The sequence below is a fragment of the Rhea americana genome, unplaced genomic scaffold (assembly GCF_003343005.1).
Source record: "Rhea americana isolate MKP2758 unplaced genomic scaffold, rheAme1 scaffold_501, whole genome shotgun sequence".
NCBI lineage: Eukaryota > Metazoa > Chordata > Aves > Rheiformes > Rheidae > Rhea > Rhea americana.
The window spans coordinates 103,036-118,375 of record NW_028186648.1 but is presented as its reverse complement, the minus strand read 5'-3'; the positions used below and the strand labels follow the sequence as shown (position 1 = coordinate 118,375).

Below are 15,340 nucleotides of genomic sequence, written 5' to 3'. Positions count from 1 at the left end.
TAGCTTCCGGGCCTGTCATTGAACAGATAACTATTTTTTGTTCTTTGCTACAGGCTTACTTGTTTTAGATTAGATTAATACTAAATTTCTTAGCTTGTCAAGACCTTTCAGTATGAGTTCCTGTTAATCTTGCTGATTTGAATGTGAAAGAAAACAGTTGAGCAGTTGTGGGGAATGTGGGTAAGTAGTTAAAGCTAGTCACTTAGTCCTTGAAATATCTATGTATTGCAGAATGTTTCTCAATCAGCTGTTGCAGGTTGCAGCAAGAAGTATTTGGTATTATCAGCACTTTTACCTTACCACAGTCTTTTAGAGCTTCCTGATAACAGTAGTCTGCCTTCTGGGAGTTAACCTTTTCAAATTCTTTGTGGCATGTAATTAACCCACATTTGTGGAGCCCTTGAAAGCATTTGCTGAAACAACTGGAGAGGACTTTGTAGGTTTTTCTTCATGTTTGTCCTGAACATTTTTTTTTTTTTTTTTTTTTTTTACATTAGAGACAGAGACAGGATTCTGTAGGCTTCAGTAGCACTTGCTAATTTGCAAGTCCCTAGTGCAAGGGAAAACTTAAATTAAGGTTGATGTGCTGCCTGACAGCAGAGTATTAATAACTTACGTTTATCTACAGCCTTCCTGTTTGGGCTAATCAGTTCTTGTTACTTAGATAACAGTTGTAAATTTAAGTATAAATGCTGATGTATTCTACGCCTCTACAAAATACACTTGTTTCTCTCAAAAGGAATTTCTGCTGTAATGTTTTATAGCTATGAGTTGTATCTGCATCTTGATGTCTGATGTTGACTTTCTTCTTAGGAAAACATAGGAAGACTGGAAGGGATGTGGCTATCAAAGTCATCGACAAGATGAGGTTTCCAACTAAACAGGAAAGTCAGCTTCGTAATGAAGTGGCTATTCTCCAGGTATAAAAGTATTTTAGATCACATTGCAGTTTCTCAAATAAGCTGTTTATAATCTTATTTGTGATGTGTGTTAGTGCTCTGAATTGATTTCTAAATCTGTGTGTGTGACTTCTGAATCTTTCTGTAAGAGACAATCTTACAGACTCCACCAAGTGTGGGGATTAGAATATTTGGTAGAGTAGATAACCTGGCAGTAGTATCTACTACCTGTAGGGGCTCCACGTGTACTTTGGTAACCTGGTGTCTCCCTCTGATAGCAGAAAAATGTGTGTGATTTTTGGCTCTCTTATCACTACTGGTCCATCGATCTATGGATGTTATTGTTGTGCATTCCGTACTCAAGCTACTGAGTGTATTAACTGTAAAATCAGTTTGCATAATTAGTGTCAAACTCATCTTAATGATGATAGCTGGCATGTTTCACAAGTTCAGGCATGTATGTTTCAAGCTAACTTTTTGCCTCAGACATTTTATTTTTTGTCTCTAATTCTCCACTTATATTGAACTACAAATCAAAAAGCAATTATCTGCATAATTCAGAATATTTCATGCTGTTTACTGTTGTACCTATACTACTTTATTTTAGAATTTGCACCACCCTGGGATTGTAAACCTGGAATGTATGTTTGAAACCCCAGAACGAGTCTTTGTTGTAATGGAGAAGCTGCATGGCGATATGCTGGAGATGATTCTTTCCAGTGAGAAAAGTCGGCTGCCAGAACGTATAACCAAGTTCATGGTCACGCAGGTTGACATTCAAGTCTCTCTTTTTTTTTTTTTTTTTTTCCAGAGGATAGGTTAGATTTGTCTTCCATAATTACATGGGAATGGAGTTCAGAGAAGGGGTTTTCTGTGTTGTTGTTTTAGAGAGACAGCACAGCTGCTGCATAGGTAACGGAAGTTGAATAAATCTGGAAAGAATTGTGTATATTAATTTTTTGCCCTTCTTTCCTAAGATACAAAATTACGGACATCCAAAGATGCTTGTCAGAAAGCTTAGCATTCAGAAGAACCTAATGTGTGGTCTTCAGGTTAAAAAGAAAAATAAAAATTGTCAGTTCAAAGTCTTGATACAGTGGCAAAAATAATACTTGTACTATATAAATAGATTAACTCTTGAAGACTGTGCAGATACAAGTTTTGTACTGCTTAGTGTGTGTGGCTTTTGATGCTTAAGACGTTTTCAGTCAGATGACTGGTTTTGAAAATGTTCCTTCTTTTTTGTAGATACTTGTTGCTTTGAGAAATTTACATTTCAAAAATATTGTGCACTGTGATTTAAAACCAGAAAATGTACTACTAGCATCAGCAGAGCCATTCCCTCAAGTGAGTAAAGATTAAAAAAAAAAAAAAAAAAAAAGGAAAAAAAACTTCTTTCATCACTTTTTGTTGTTCTTTGTTAAGGAAATATAGGCACTTCAGCTTAAAATGGGGTAAATCGTGGAATAGTTCAACTGACTTAGTCTAGAATTACTAGTACCAGTATGTGTATTGAATTGTCTTTTAATTCCACCTCTTAGCCTACTAGATTTATCTTCAACAGTCTGTCAGGTTTTTCCCTTCAAACATGGATCCTGTCTCACAACAATGCTATACAGCATGTTTTTCTTCCAAGGAGAATGAGAAGTACAACTTCTGCCAGCATTCAGCAAGGCGCAGAGACTGCCTGTATTTTTTTTTTTTTTTTTCTGCTCGTGAATAGTGCATGGAAATTGATGTTCTGTATTAGTGAGGCCATCAAATGTAATTTTCTTGAGTGGTCTTCTGTGTTAACTCCAAAAATAGGTCACTAATAGAGACAGCATAGCCCAGAGGAAAAGGCACTGGGCTAGAAGCTTCAAAACAAATCCTCATTTCTGTTCCAGTGCTGTCTGATCTTAGGAAATAACTTCTTCCCTGTTGTGCACCTCTGCTTCCTTCTGACTGTTGTCTGTCACAAGAGCTTGCTTATAAGCTGTTGTGAAAAGGGCTGGTTCATTTGTCTGTCTTGGGGTTCTTCATTATCAATATGTGTGATATTGCATTGTAATATAAACTAAATAGCTAATTTCTCTACAACCAATGCTATTTAGCAATATTAATATTTACATAGTGCCCACACTTACCCCAGCCAACTCTACCATAGATACCTCAAATACTATGGATACTGGGGAGGATGTGCAGAAATGAACAGCTACTATGCTACTTCAGGGAATTAGTTCAGGTCACATGAGATTAATGTTATGTGGAGTGGATTCAGGAGAACCACCAGGATGCCTTTAGCACACTGCTTTCTCTTACACCCTGGGCTTGTTAACTTGGGCTTAGTGTTGTACTTGGTGTAGACCTTGTGATCCACATAAGTGTCTACTGTGTTCAAGATAGAAGCTTTCCCAGAACCATGAAGATTTTAGCATCAGTGCAGGCATAGCATTAACAACTATGCCTGCACTGATGCTAAAATCTTCATGATTCTGCCTGGATGATTCTAGGATTGTTCTGCCCAGAGCTAGCTAAATCTGAGCTCTAGCAAAAATTCAGCCTGTGATTTCTGCATAAGTTTCCCTCGTACCTCTAGTTTCAGAAATATGGTTAAGAGGCATGTGAGCTGGCTGGAATTCATGCACCTTTTCCACTTGGGTTCTGCACTGTGTGAAGGTGCTAATCTGCCTCTGAAAATGAGCTGGATCTACAGCAGAGTTTGCAGTCTTTATTTGCTCACTTGTGGCTGTGTGTACAAACTGCCTCAGACCTGAGTCTGCACAACGCCAGTTCAGATCACCTTCTGAAGCATGTTTGATCCACAGTCTGCATAAGCCAGTCGGTTAGGGTTTTAAGTTGCAGTTTGTCACATTTTGTCCCTGTTTATTTAGTGCACACCAGATTTAACTAATGGTGGAAACAGTATCTAGTACCACCTGGTCTTGGGCAGTAGTGTACTTCGGAGATGAACCAGAGACTTCTCAGTTTTAAATATGCTTCTGTTGCAGGTGAAGCTCTGTGATTTTGGCTTTGCACGCATCATTGGTGAAAAATCTTTCAGGCGCTCTGTGGTGGGGACACCTGCTTATCTTGCCCCTGAAGTGCTCAGAAGTAAAGGTTACAACCGCTCTCTAGACATGTGGTCAGTAGGAGTTATTGTCTATGTGAGCCTTAGTGGTACATTCCCATTTAATGAAGATGAGGATATAAATGATCAGATTCAAAATGCAGCATTTATGTACCCACCAAATCCCTGGAAGGAAATTTCTAGTGAAGGTAAAGAAACAAATTTTCTGTATTACAATGTCTTTATCTGCATAGTAACTCATTCAAATGCTTAAACTACAAGTTTGACTCAGACGGGAGTGTGAAAATTACTGATAATTTGATTACGGTAGACTTTGCCAACATGGATAAATACGAGCTGGTATGTATTTATGTATTTGTGAAACATAAAGTGGCAGTTCTAGTATTTTGGATCATTTTCAGGGGAGGAGGAGTCAAGAGATTTAGTAAGAAAAGCTGGTGTAATAAATATTTACCCCAGCCCTTGCACATGCAATTATTTTTCTGCTGTGATAAAAAGTTGGCTTAGTTCGCTCCTCCAAAAATCCCAATGGAAAGTTAAATCTTGCATGAATATTTGCTGAACACTGATCTCAAAATGTGTTTGGCTTAAGCTGAGATATAATTACAGAAGTGGATTCAAAATTGGATCCAGAATTTTATTTTGTACCTTAGGTGAGGCTAAACCTGGATGTCAGATCTGAATGTCCTACAAGTTTACAAGGTTATTCTTTAGAATTCTTTAATACCAACTTCTTTATTAGTAATATATATACGATTAACACACAGATATATGTGGAACATATGCAAAGTATATAGTGAAAGCACCTGCCTCACTTTGGAACACAGAATTATGCTCAGGTTGTTTAGGCACTTTTGAAAATAACTGAAATCAGTAGGAAAGAAGTTAACAAGTAACATGGTAAAGCTCTCACTGTTTCCATTTAAGAAAAAAAAAAAAAAGGTACCTCATTCTTGTTTTCTAGCATTATTTAACAAGAGTAAAGCTAAATATAAAATTAAAGAGCTTGATTTAGTTTAGTAACTTACTACTTAGTAGAGTTCAGTAGGATAACCACTCCTGCCTTTCACTGCTGTTTGTGAATGAAGCTACAGATTGGTATTTAAACGAAGTAATTTATTTTCCTGTTTTTTTGTCAGCCATTGATTTAATAAATAATTTGCTTCAAGTGAAGATGAGAAAACGTTTCAGTGTTGACAAGTCTCTTAGTCACCCATGGTTACAGGTAAAATCATCTGCCTTTTTTATTGTGCTTATAAATTTTGTGTTCTGTATTGGGTGAATAAAGATTCTTGGATGAAATCCTTCAGAGGCTTACAAAAACTTACTATTTGTTAACAAATATCTGTGGGGGGTTGAGTATTTTTGTTTAACACTTTCAACTTAATATTTTATGCATTCTGGGATTCTGCCCATCTGTTAATGGCTTGTTTCTTTTCTTGGGTGAAATTTTGGCCCTCCCTTACTGTAACTTTTCTTACTTTTTGCCTGACACTACCATAAAGTTTTACCTTGCTGGCACCTGCCTTTCCTGAATGCTAGCAATGGTGCATGGAGCTCCACTGAAATGCAGTATAGAGACGAATATTCTTCAGTGCTCAAGTGGACGGCCATAAATGCGTGCCACAGCTTGTAGTCATTTTAGAAGATTGTGGTTTGAAATAGAATTTATCTGATTGTTCGACTCGTTCTTTTCACAGTAGTTTCATAATACTACATGTGTGTATATATATTCATGCACACAAATAAATTAGAAGAAATTGAGGGAAAAATCCAATTTGAGTACAGACATTAGAGTAGTATTTCATGTATGTTTACATAACTTTAAATTTGTGGTATAGCTTAGATATCTATCTTGAGTTACAGAAAAGTTTTCATAAATTATAGTATCCCTGGCTTAGACCCTAGCCTGTTTCATTTTGAACTGTTTTGCATAGACATACTCTGATTTTGTAATACGTCCTGTTGATTGTATTTTCTGGTTATTTATATTAAAAATAGAGAGACTTTGCTGAATTTCTTTTTGAGAATGTTGTGCTACTGTTTCTTGAGCTATCTTGAATCTTGTTTACTCCTTAGGATTATCAGACTTGGCTTGACCTCAGAGAATTTGAAACACGCATTGGAGAGCGTTATATTACCCATGAGAGTGATGATGCACGCTGGAAAGAACATGCTTATGAACACAACCTTGAGTACCCCCAGCATTTTATTATGGCTCCTAATCCAGATGACATGGAAGAAGACCCTTGATTTATTTGTTATGCTAAATTGCAGCAGAGAAGGGCACTGCAAACTGAAGATAAGTTTTGGAACAACTGTTACTCTTTTAGAGTGCTGTTTGTATAATTCAGTATGCAGAACTACAGAGGATACTGCACTGGCGTGGGCATAGACTGTCATCTGGCAAGCTCTTCTCCATCTCTGACTTAAACTATGAAGTTATTGAACAGTGGGATAAACCCTATTGGATAACATTTCACTGAGCTGTATGGCTACAAAGCCATCGCTGAGGTGTAATGTGTACAGACTGAATGCTTTGTATGAATTTTTCAAGTTTTTTTTTTTTTTTTTTTTTAAGTCTACGCAATAAGAATTTTGTAATGGTTTCCTAATCCCTATTTACTAGGCCATAGAGAACTATTTTCTGTTTTTTTAGATACATTTCCCATTTACTAGACTGTGCATTGTGGAGAGATTGTAAAAGGAAATCAATGCAGAATATCTTTGACTTAATAGCAAAGCACGGTGGTTTAGGATTGGATACAGCTTCACAGATGAAGGAATAATTTGCTGTTGATGAGACAGTTAAAGGTCTGTCTTTGCCCTAGCTTAACTTTTTTCCAGTTTCCTGAAGAAAGAAAACCCCACAATTTCTTACATTCCTCTTAAAATGCTGGCTGACAATCTAAAGATTGATGATAAAAAGATGATAAAGAGATGATAATCAAGGCTGTGCTAAGTCCTTTATTTTATCTCTTAAAATAGAGTAATAACCCATGATACAATGTATTGCTGTGCAAGGCTGGGACATGTATACACCAAAGGCATTTTGCCTTAATTTGCATTACTCATTTGCCTGAGTAATGTACGTGGAGCACACAAGACTTGATGTTGCATATCCTTCCAATCTGAAGTAACCATTTCTAGCAGAAGGATGTGGAAAAAAAATAGTGAAAAATACATGCTGCTTTCTCTTGTTGTTTTGATTAATTAACTTTAAAAAAAATTTTTTAAGTTTCCCTAGATTTGTCAGGAGCAGTTTGTATCCTGCTAGCTTCTGTCTTCACTCCTAAGTTTTAAGCAGTTACAGTGGCTATTAAAACACCAGTTATACCAGGGCAGCTGGACTGTAGGAGAAAAGGCCTTTGCCTTCCAACTTTAACCTGCAGCCCCTCCTGCCCTCTTTTCTGTGCTTAGAAATGCTGTTTATGAGCTGAATGAAGAGTCCAACTCTTAAATTCATCCAAAACCTCCAAGTTCTTCTTCTTTTTTTTTTCTTTTTCTTCCAGACATCTCAGTTGATATATTCCCAACCGCTTACTGGACTTGTGGCACAATAGAGTAGAAGCAGCAATTTTCTTTGGAAATGATTCTCGGAGGATAGCCTATCAGTTAAAAGTATGTGATATTTCAAGGAAGTTTGAGGCCTTCTATGCTAAATGCAGATAGAAGTAAAAGGAAGGTATTTTTTTTTCCTCTTATTAAAAAAAAAAAGTCTCTTTTTCTTGTGGGTAACAGCTTCATGCTGCTGGATGGCTGTACATATCCCTGATATGGTGTCAGGCTGCTTAACTGGAGCTTGGCTCAAAGTAACTTTTTCAGTACTGATATAGGCTTGAGCCGCAAAGGCAGTGGGAGGCTTTGGGGAGTAGCTTCTCTCTCCTGCAAGTTGGTTGTGTTCTTTTCTATTTTTTTTACTGTTGTTTGAGGTAAGGAAGTCATTGAGCAGACTGTTTCTAAGCTGTTACATGTTCATAAAATCTTACAAGGTTGTTTCAATGCTGGCACTGCTTTCGGATGCACAGTAAACTGGCAGTATAGTCAGTGGGAACTGCAGAGATATGTCCCTAAGGGCAAGTCTGGGCCTTTAACCTACCTTTTCCTTTCCTGTTGCCTTTAATGTAACTGCTGCATTTCGTAGGTATCTAAGTTGTTAAAGTTGAACATGCAGGGCTGGAATCTGCACAAAACATTCAGTGCAATCTGTGTGACAGTTCTCTACAGCCACCAATGGGCAGAGTATTTCAGCCCTTCCTATCCTCTTTCATCCTCTCTCCTAGCACACTTGTTTTTCTCAGGTTTGTGCAGGGGACTTGCCTGACAGCAGTCCATGCCACTCCTGCACTGAGGGTCATTCTCTCCTTTTTATGCTGTTAAAACAGCATAAAGGAATTTAAAAAGGGCCAAATTTGTCCCTTAACCTTGCCATCCTGTTAAGGCAAGGTTTCAAGATTGATTCTTCTCTGAGAGAGGCAGTATTTTTGTAACTCTGGAACCAGAATGATCACCTCAGAAATTGGTGGGCTAGTTAGTATTTGCCCAGGTCTGGTAAGGGAAGCAGCACTTTTTTTTTTTTCCTAACTTCCACCAATCAAATGACCAGACTTCAGTGAAGCCATTGCTATCTTCCATCCCAACTGTAATAATGTAGATATATTCTGCTTTTAAACTTCAGATTTTTTACTGGAGCTGTCATTTCGGGTTTTCCCCCTTTTCTTTAAGGGAAAAAAACAGCTCAGTTTGAAAAGCACAACAGGGATAGGGGAGGGGAAAGATGGGACAACAGTGAAGTAAAAAGCCTGGCTGGAGTCTGTCCCTCTGAAGTCTGCTCTGCTCCAGAAAATTAAACAATGAGCTATTTATTATTCAAGTTGTATTTAAAAAAAATAAAAAAAGCTTTTTGGAGTAGTAGATTGCCTGACAATACATGCAGACTTATAGGGTCAGATGATAGAAGCCACTAGCTAGTAGTTGAGGAACCAAAAAATCAGACATATATTAGAAATAAACTTACTTCCATTGAGTAGTAAAAATAGCTGACTTTATTCCCTTTTTTTCTACCTTTACTGCAAACTTTGACAGCAGTAAGATTCATTGTTTAATATCCTTACCCCTAGATGAATTAAGTTGCATTCATTCAAGAAATAGTGCTACAATGATGCTAGAAAAAAGCTCATGTAAAATTTATAGGCTTGAAAGGACACTGTCAAGTACTTTTATATTTTTATACATCCCTGTGTTTGTAAATATCCTCTGATAAGCTTGAAAATAAAATTTATTTCCCTATCAGACTTGTCCTTTTTTATCTGCATGGATTCTCTCCTACTTCAGATGTTCCTAAAAATTGTTTCTTGGCACTTCCTCTGTGTGTGTCATTAGTAAGAACTCAACTGTGGGCATACTAGTAGCTGCACTGTAACTAGTAACTCTTCACATACTGACACCCTTGAAGATATTTTTATGAAGAGTATAGTGGTAAATGACTATAGTGTTTTGCACAAGTATTGTGGCTGAGTATATTTAAAGCATCAGAGCATGTGTTTGGCTTTGATGCAGGAAGAACTGTTTTAACTGTGTTCTACTGGTGAATATTTCTCTTAGGTCTATAGCAGAACCTCTGAAACTGGTTTTCATTCTCTGTTCTACACTCCTTTGTTTCTGTAGATACAGTTCTTGGTTTCTACACACTGGTTTTATTAGGTCCATGAATAGATCTGGTGTGTTGCACTAGCTTTACTCTGGTTTAGCTCCCCCAAAAGAGTCCCTAAGCCCTAAAGTATGGACTGTCTTGAGAAAATTGCCTGGAGAAATAAAGTGTGACATTTCATGTGCTTTCAGTTCAAAGACAGTTCATAAATTGTTTAATTCTTTCTGCGTATCTAGTTATTTTCTGAGTACACTACTGCAAAATGTGGTGTGTGAAACCATGAAATGCACAGGATTCAAATCAGTTTCTTTTGATTATTTTAATAACTGAAAGCTTCTGCTACAAGGCATTTTGGTATAGTATTTGAACTTACTTCAGTAAAAGTTCACCAAATCCAGCAACAGGGACTAGGGGAGCTCTTGACTGGGGATTATGTTTCTTGTCAGGATGCGTAAGTCTGTGATGAGGCAGCAGGGCAAAAAAATTAAAACAATCTCCCATTTTTTGGGGGTTCATCAGCATATCATAGCTGTGAAGTAACTGCTCCCGTGTTGCTGCGTCCTGTGAATTCTGCAGGAGCACCTAAAAAGAAAACATAATGCATGTTGTAGCCTTCCCTGCTTTGACAAGCTCCCTCACACCTGCAGTCTCTTACCGCTTCCTTTTATTTACCCCAGTTTCAGGGGAATGATGTCCAGTAGTAGAATTAGTGAGGTCCTTGCTGGACCTCATACATGAGTGTGTGTTGCAAACTTGCATGGAATGCTCTTGAATGTAATAGTGTTTACTTTGAGAGATCCAGAGTAACTAACATCTGAGAGAAGCAAACACTTTCAGGCTATCTCAGACTGATGTGCTGTTTTGAACAAGTTTGTATACAGTCAGATTTTTAAACAAAGCTCTCTTGCTGCTTCTGAGTATCACTCATAGATTAGAAGTGTTCTTGTACCTGCAAGCATGATCATTACCTGCAACCGGAGGTCAATGCCCATGTTTTTTAAAAATTCCCGTTGTTTTATGGGGCCTAATGTGGCTGTTCTTCCCTGTGTCATCTTCCGAAGATAGCTGAAGTCAACATCTGCAGTCAGGTCTGCTGTACCTGGAGCTTTCAGCACATCATGAAGTTTATGATTCTGGAAACCCTGAAAAATTACATTGGAAGATGGCACTCCGCTGTACTCCTGACTACCACAGCTGGGTCTAGCAAAGACTAAGTTGGGGGGAGGGCTAAAGTCATGTGTAATATCTCAAACCTTCAAAGTGTAATTTGCTAAATACAGAAGGGGCTCAGATTAAGCAGTACAATAGGGGTTTCTGTCAGACAGGAAGATTAAATGAGAACTCAATTATTCAGTCTTCTGGTTGCAGCATAATAGTTTTTACTATTATATCTACCTAAGATCTTTCTCTTGCAGGAAGGTTTTTAAATTATTAATAGTGACAGTAAAAATTAGAAGGTAAGAATGCTTTAAGTGTACACCTTACCCTGAAAGTGTCAGTTTTGGTTCCATCATGACCATAATCAGCAATCAGAGCAGCCCCACCATGTTTTTCTAGACGGCTGGCAAGTGTCTGAATGAGGACACCAGCCTCAGGACATACTTCCACATGATCTCTTGTTTCTTCAGGCTAGTGCACAATGCAAAGATCAGTAACAATCCACAAATCAAAACATTTGCTCAAAAGTATGAGCAAACAAGTTTGGGCAGGAGTTCTTTATACTTTATTTCTTGGGCATACTGTCACTTTATTTGGACACAGAGGCCCACAAGTGCCTTCTAAGCTACCTACAGATGGAGATAGCTTCTGCTAATGGTTATTTTCAGTTAAAGTTTTCAAATAGTCTTGATTCCCTTCATCTCTTGTACAATCGAGAGTTGACTGAAACTAAGAGGGTTTCTTTTTAAGCAGCGAGCATACCTGCCTCAGCCAGGAACTAACTTACTACAGTATTAAAACCAAGAATGAAAATAGTGCTTCAGAAGTGCTTCAAAAGTTCCCATTCTACCTGCCCAGAAGGCCTTTCTGTGTGAAACTCTAAAGCTGGTTTTAATCCCAATTGTTTCATTTTGTAATTAAAAAAAAAAAATCAAGTGAACTCTAATGGCAAGTATCTAATATACATTTTTTTTCAAAGATGAATATAGCAGAAGAAATTCATGGAAGGTTGTGGACCACTGTTGAGATGGTGATCTCATGACAATGAGATATTGAACTGTCCCTGTCACTTTCTATAAGTCATTGTCACTTGCTGCCTCAGTTTATTGTCTATTTTGTATTTTGTATGTTTTAGTCCTGATTTTGTAAGTTTTGATGTACCCACTTATTTTTGTGTTATGTTCACAAGATTAAGTGCTGATGAAAGTTGCTGTACAACGGAAACCCTAAGCTGTATTTGCTCACTAAAAACTTTTGAGAGTCCTTCCCTTCCTGCTGAAGTAACTGAGAGGCAATAAACATACCTGAAAGAGTCAGTAACATTCTAAGTATTAACTTTGGTAGTTATGACCTTACCTGAATAAAATTTTCCGTTGCAGGGGTGCTAGATGGTGCCAGGACAAAACGAAGCTGGTCAGGAACTTCTGGATCTATATCAACCAACACTTCACGCCAGCCTTTTTCTGTTCTCTGTTTAATGAACCCAGAGTACTGATTTTCTGTTCTAATGAGGACACAGTATCTTGTTTATTCAATTCAACTGATATGTCAAACAGATTAGTATATTTTCCACAGAAATTCTAAGAACATAATATGCTATTAACAACAATTATCCTTTCCTATTTAATTCCAATAACTGTCTTGGTAAAAGCTTGTGCTAGAGCCTGGCCTGTAGAGTCAACAAATACAGATTTAATTATACTTGAACAAGTGATACTATGATAGGATACACAGGAAATGCTGCCTCATCTATTGACAGTAGCTCAGCCTAGTGCAATGTTTAACTTAACTAGTTATCAAAGTCATTGGTAGAACCACGAATAACTTCTTTTGTTATAAAATTGAAGTTGAAAGTGTTTCTTCTAAAACCTAACTGGCTTTAGTTTGCTATTTCCATTGTTTTGCTACACCATATAAATGAAAGACTTTTAGAGCTCAGATTGTCTGTTACTAGTGATACATAAAATAACACTGAAATTAAATGCTTATTAATGTAGCATAAATAGTAAAAAGAAAAGAAAAAAACTTAAGAGACCTATCTAAGCAAAATGGAATCTTTACTACAAGCTTTGCCATTCATGAACACTTAATTTTACAATTATCAGCTGAAGTAAACCTTACTTTGTCCAGGTTTGGTTAGAAACATTCTACTGCCATAGTCAATGGACAGGTCTGATTTGTCAGCATAATCCTCTTCCTTAAAGAGGCAAGGCCTTTAACTATGTGATCACATTCACAATTATCTTCTTGTTATACCTGAAACTTATGTATGGGCAGGGCATCAAAAAACTCATGCGCTAAATAAAAGCTGTAACCTGTAGAAAGGGAAAAAAGAATAAATTAAAGTATTTGTTTCAACATAGTGCTTCATAACAGCTTCCAGTTGAAAAAAAAAGCATTTTTTAAAATTAATTTTAATTAAGCTAGTTAATGTCACTATGAAATAATTATCATTATTCCCAGCTCAAAAACATCAAAGACAGCATTTCCACAGCTAGCTGCCAATGCATGTTTTTTTAGGATTTTTGAATTCCTTTACTAATGTTAAGGCATCAAAGCCAGTAAATGGTTACCCATGCAAAGAATGGTCAAAAGTATATGAAACTGGGTTACTATTCCAAAATGAAGGCAGTCAGAACTGGTAGCCATTATAAGTCAAGATCCTGTCTCAGGTTCACACAAGAAGTAGGAGCTAATATGCACGTTAATTGATTTCTAGCTATTATGAGGGCTTGCAAAGCTGTCCTCAATTGTCAAAAACTGCAAAAGGAAGATAATACGATTGCTGTAATAACAACTACAAGTTCCTTACCTTGTGGTACATCTTGAATGTCTCTGTACCAGAAAATTGGAATTCCAGTCTTACTAATGCCTTTCATGTAAGCAAATTTGTCCTCAGGGTTTGACTGCAGCTTCTCTCCTGTCAGCATCAGTGCCTGGATCTCGCTGAGTTTGGGACTCACTTCTACCAGATGAATAGAAACATCACATTTACTAAGTAAAGAGGCAAGCTGGTTGAAGACCTACAAACACAGATGAATTCCATTAGGCACAGCCACATGTTGTATACAATAAAGAATTAAGAATGAAAAATAGGAAAGTTGTCTCCTTATTTAGATTCAAGATTAGAGATTTAATTGGCTTTCACTTAGGAAAATCCTCTCAATGCTCCTCCAGAAGAAAGCAGGAATTCCTAACTCAATTTTAATAAAAGCTGTTAAGCTTCTTCTAGACAAATTGGCTTTCCTATAAATAAATAATTTGGAATGAAATATTCCCGCCCTTTCTGTTAAGTTTTATTTGGAGCGCTGTGTGCATGCATAAAGCAGGCAAACACTGGCCTGTGTCCTACTTTCAATTCAAAGACCCACTCTCTTCATTATGGTAGAAGAAGCAAGCATATATTTTAATTAGCATCTAAGCTGCAAGTTTACTGTAAAGTGAAATGATTTGGTTACTAGGAAGATTTAAATTATATAGCACAATTGCATTCTTTATTTCAGCTTTTGATGTTTCTGGGAAATAAAGCAGAAATAGAAAGAATATTATTATTTTTTTTTAACCTACCCGTAATATATCATCAGTAAGGGTGCCCCTTCCTGGGCCCAGTTCCACCAGCTGAAATGCCTTAGGTTTGCCAGTAGCTATCCATTCACTAATGTACCATATTCCTATTAACTGACAAAAATAATGCAAATAAGAAATAAAACTTTACAATTTGCAGAAAGTGACACCTGCTTTTCACCTGATACTAAGATATTATGCAATGGTCTCTCTCAAAATTTTAATGCAAGATTCTATGATGAAAAATTATTACAATAGGTAACATTACATCTATTCTGTTTAAGTATTAAAACCTGTGATTGTTTGCGGTCAACCCAGCAGAATCTGTCTAGTGCATCAAAAGGAATTTAGCTAAGACTACAATAAAAAAGTCACTACCAATTACCTATGTAACAACTGTTCCTGATGGCAATACATTTACCAGTGTGTCACCATGACTAGAACCAGGCCCAACTTCACTGCTGGAAGTGATGTACAACCCAGAACAAACCGCGTTGATTTTTTGATTTTGGATAGAGAAGTTAAACAGTTTGAATAGAAAAACAGGGAGGGGAATATACTTTTTTTTTTTTTTTTTTGCTTATAAACATGTTCTGTACGAAAGTGAGTAACGCTCATCAGCACAGACGATGTCCCCAGCCGCAGAACAAGCCTCCCCCTTCGCAGCCTTCCCACCGCCCAGAACGCCCGCTGCCTCCTCTCCGCCCGAAGGTTTCTTGCCGGCCCCCGAGCGGCCCGGCGGCCGCGCGTTACCTCTCCCAACACCTGGCTGATCTCGGGCGCCGTGACGAAGTCCCCGCTCTCGCCGATGCCGCCGCCGCGGGAGTAGTAGCCCTGCGGGAGGCACGGGGAGAGTCAGGCCCGAGCCGCGGCCGCCGGCCCCGGCGCCGCCCGGCCGCCGCCCCGCACCTGGCCGGGGTTGGTGAGCGCCTCCCGCATGTACTCGGCCACCGTGACCGGCCCGGTCGCCCGCAGCTTGAAGAGCAGGTGCCGCAGCAG

At 37.9% G+C, this 15,340-nt stretch overlaps 2 protein-coding genes across 3 annotated transcripts in view; one reads left to right on the top strand and one right to left on the bottom strand.

Moving 5' to 3' along the window:
• PRKD3 (protein kinase D3) overlaps nucleotides 1-9,261 on the top strand; it is a 49,178-nt gene extending 39,917 nt beyond the window's left edge. Inside the window, exons 14-19 of one of the 2 annotated variants that reach the window (XM_085317735.1) lie at nucleotides 814-920; nucleotides 1,507-1,668; nucleotides 2,148-2,246; nucleotides 3,890-4,157; nucleotides 5,109-5,194; nucleotides 6,049-9,261. In XM_085317735.1, coding sequence (XP_085173861.1) covers nucleotides 814-920; nucleotides 1,507-1,668; nucleotides 2,148-2,246; nucleotides 3,890-4,157; nucleotides 5,109-5,194; nucleotides 6,049-6,222 — 896 coding nt within the window. In that variant the 3' untranslated portion in view covers nucleotides 6,223-9,261. The remainder of the gene's footprint in view (nucleotides 1-813; nucleotides 921-1,506; nucleotides 1,669-2,147; nucleotides 2,247-3,889; nucleotides 4,158-5,108; nucleotides 5,195-6,048) is intronic. The other variant, XM_085317736.1, reaches the window with a different exon arrangement.
• Nucleotides 9,262-9,923: 662 nt separating this feature from the next.
• Nucleotides 9,924-15,334, bottom strand: NDUFAF7 (NADH:ubiquinone oxidoreductase complex assembly factor 7). Its single transcript, XM_085317737.1, has 9 exons — nucleotides 15,251-15,334; nucleotides 15,095-15,175; nucleotides 14,345-14,455; nucleotides 13,590-13,800; nucleotides 13,034-13,092; nucleotides 12,134-12,247; nucleotides 11,105-11,248; nucleotides 10,588-10,761; nucleotides 9,924-10,201 (listed from the first exon to the last, which is right to left on the bottom strand). The coding sequence occupies exons 1-9, from the start codon at nucleotides 15,278-15,280 to the stop codon at nucleotides 9,989-9,991; spliced, it is 1,137 nt and encodes a 378-aa protein (XP_085173863.1). The 5' UTR covers nucleotides 15,281-15,334; the 3' UTR covers nucleotides 9,924-9,988.
• Between the last annotated feature and the right edge of the window lie 6 nt (nucleotides 15,335-15,340).

Bases quoted from the DNA above. Each gene is read 5' to 3' on its own strand.
- NDUFAF7 (XM_085317737.1), bottom strand. From the start codon at position 15,280: ATGCGGGAGGCGCTCACCAACCCCGGCCAG. The intron at 12,248-13,033 runs GTATAACAAGAA...TTCATTAAACAG, and splicing joins TGCCCATACATAAGTTTCAG to AGAACAGAAAAAGGCTGGCG. The intron at 10,762-11,104 runs GTAAGGTGTACA...GTAATTTTTCAG, and splicing joins CCAAAACTGACACTTTCAGG to GGTTTCCAGAATCATAAACT.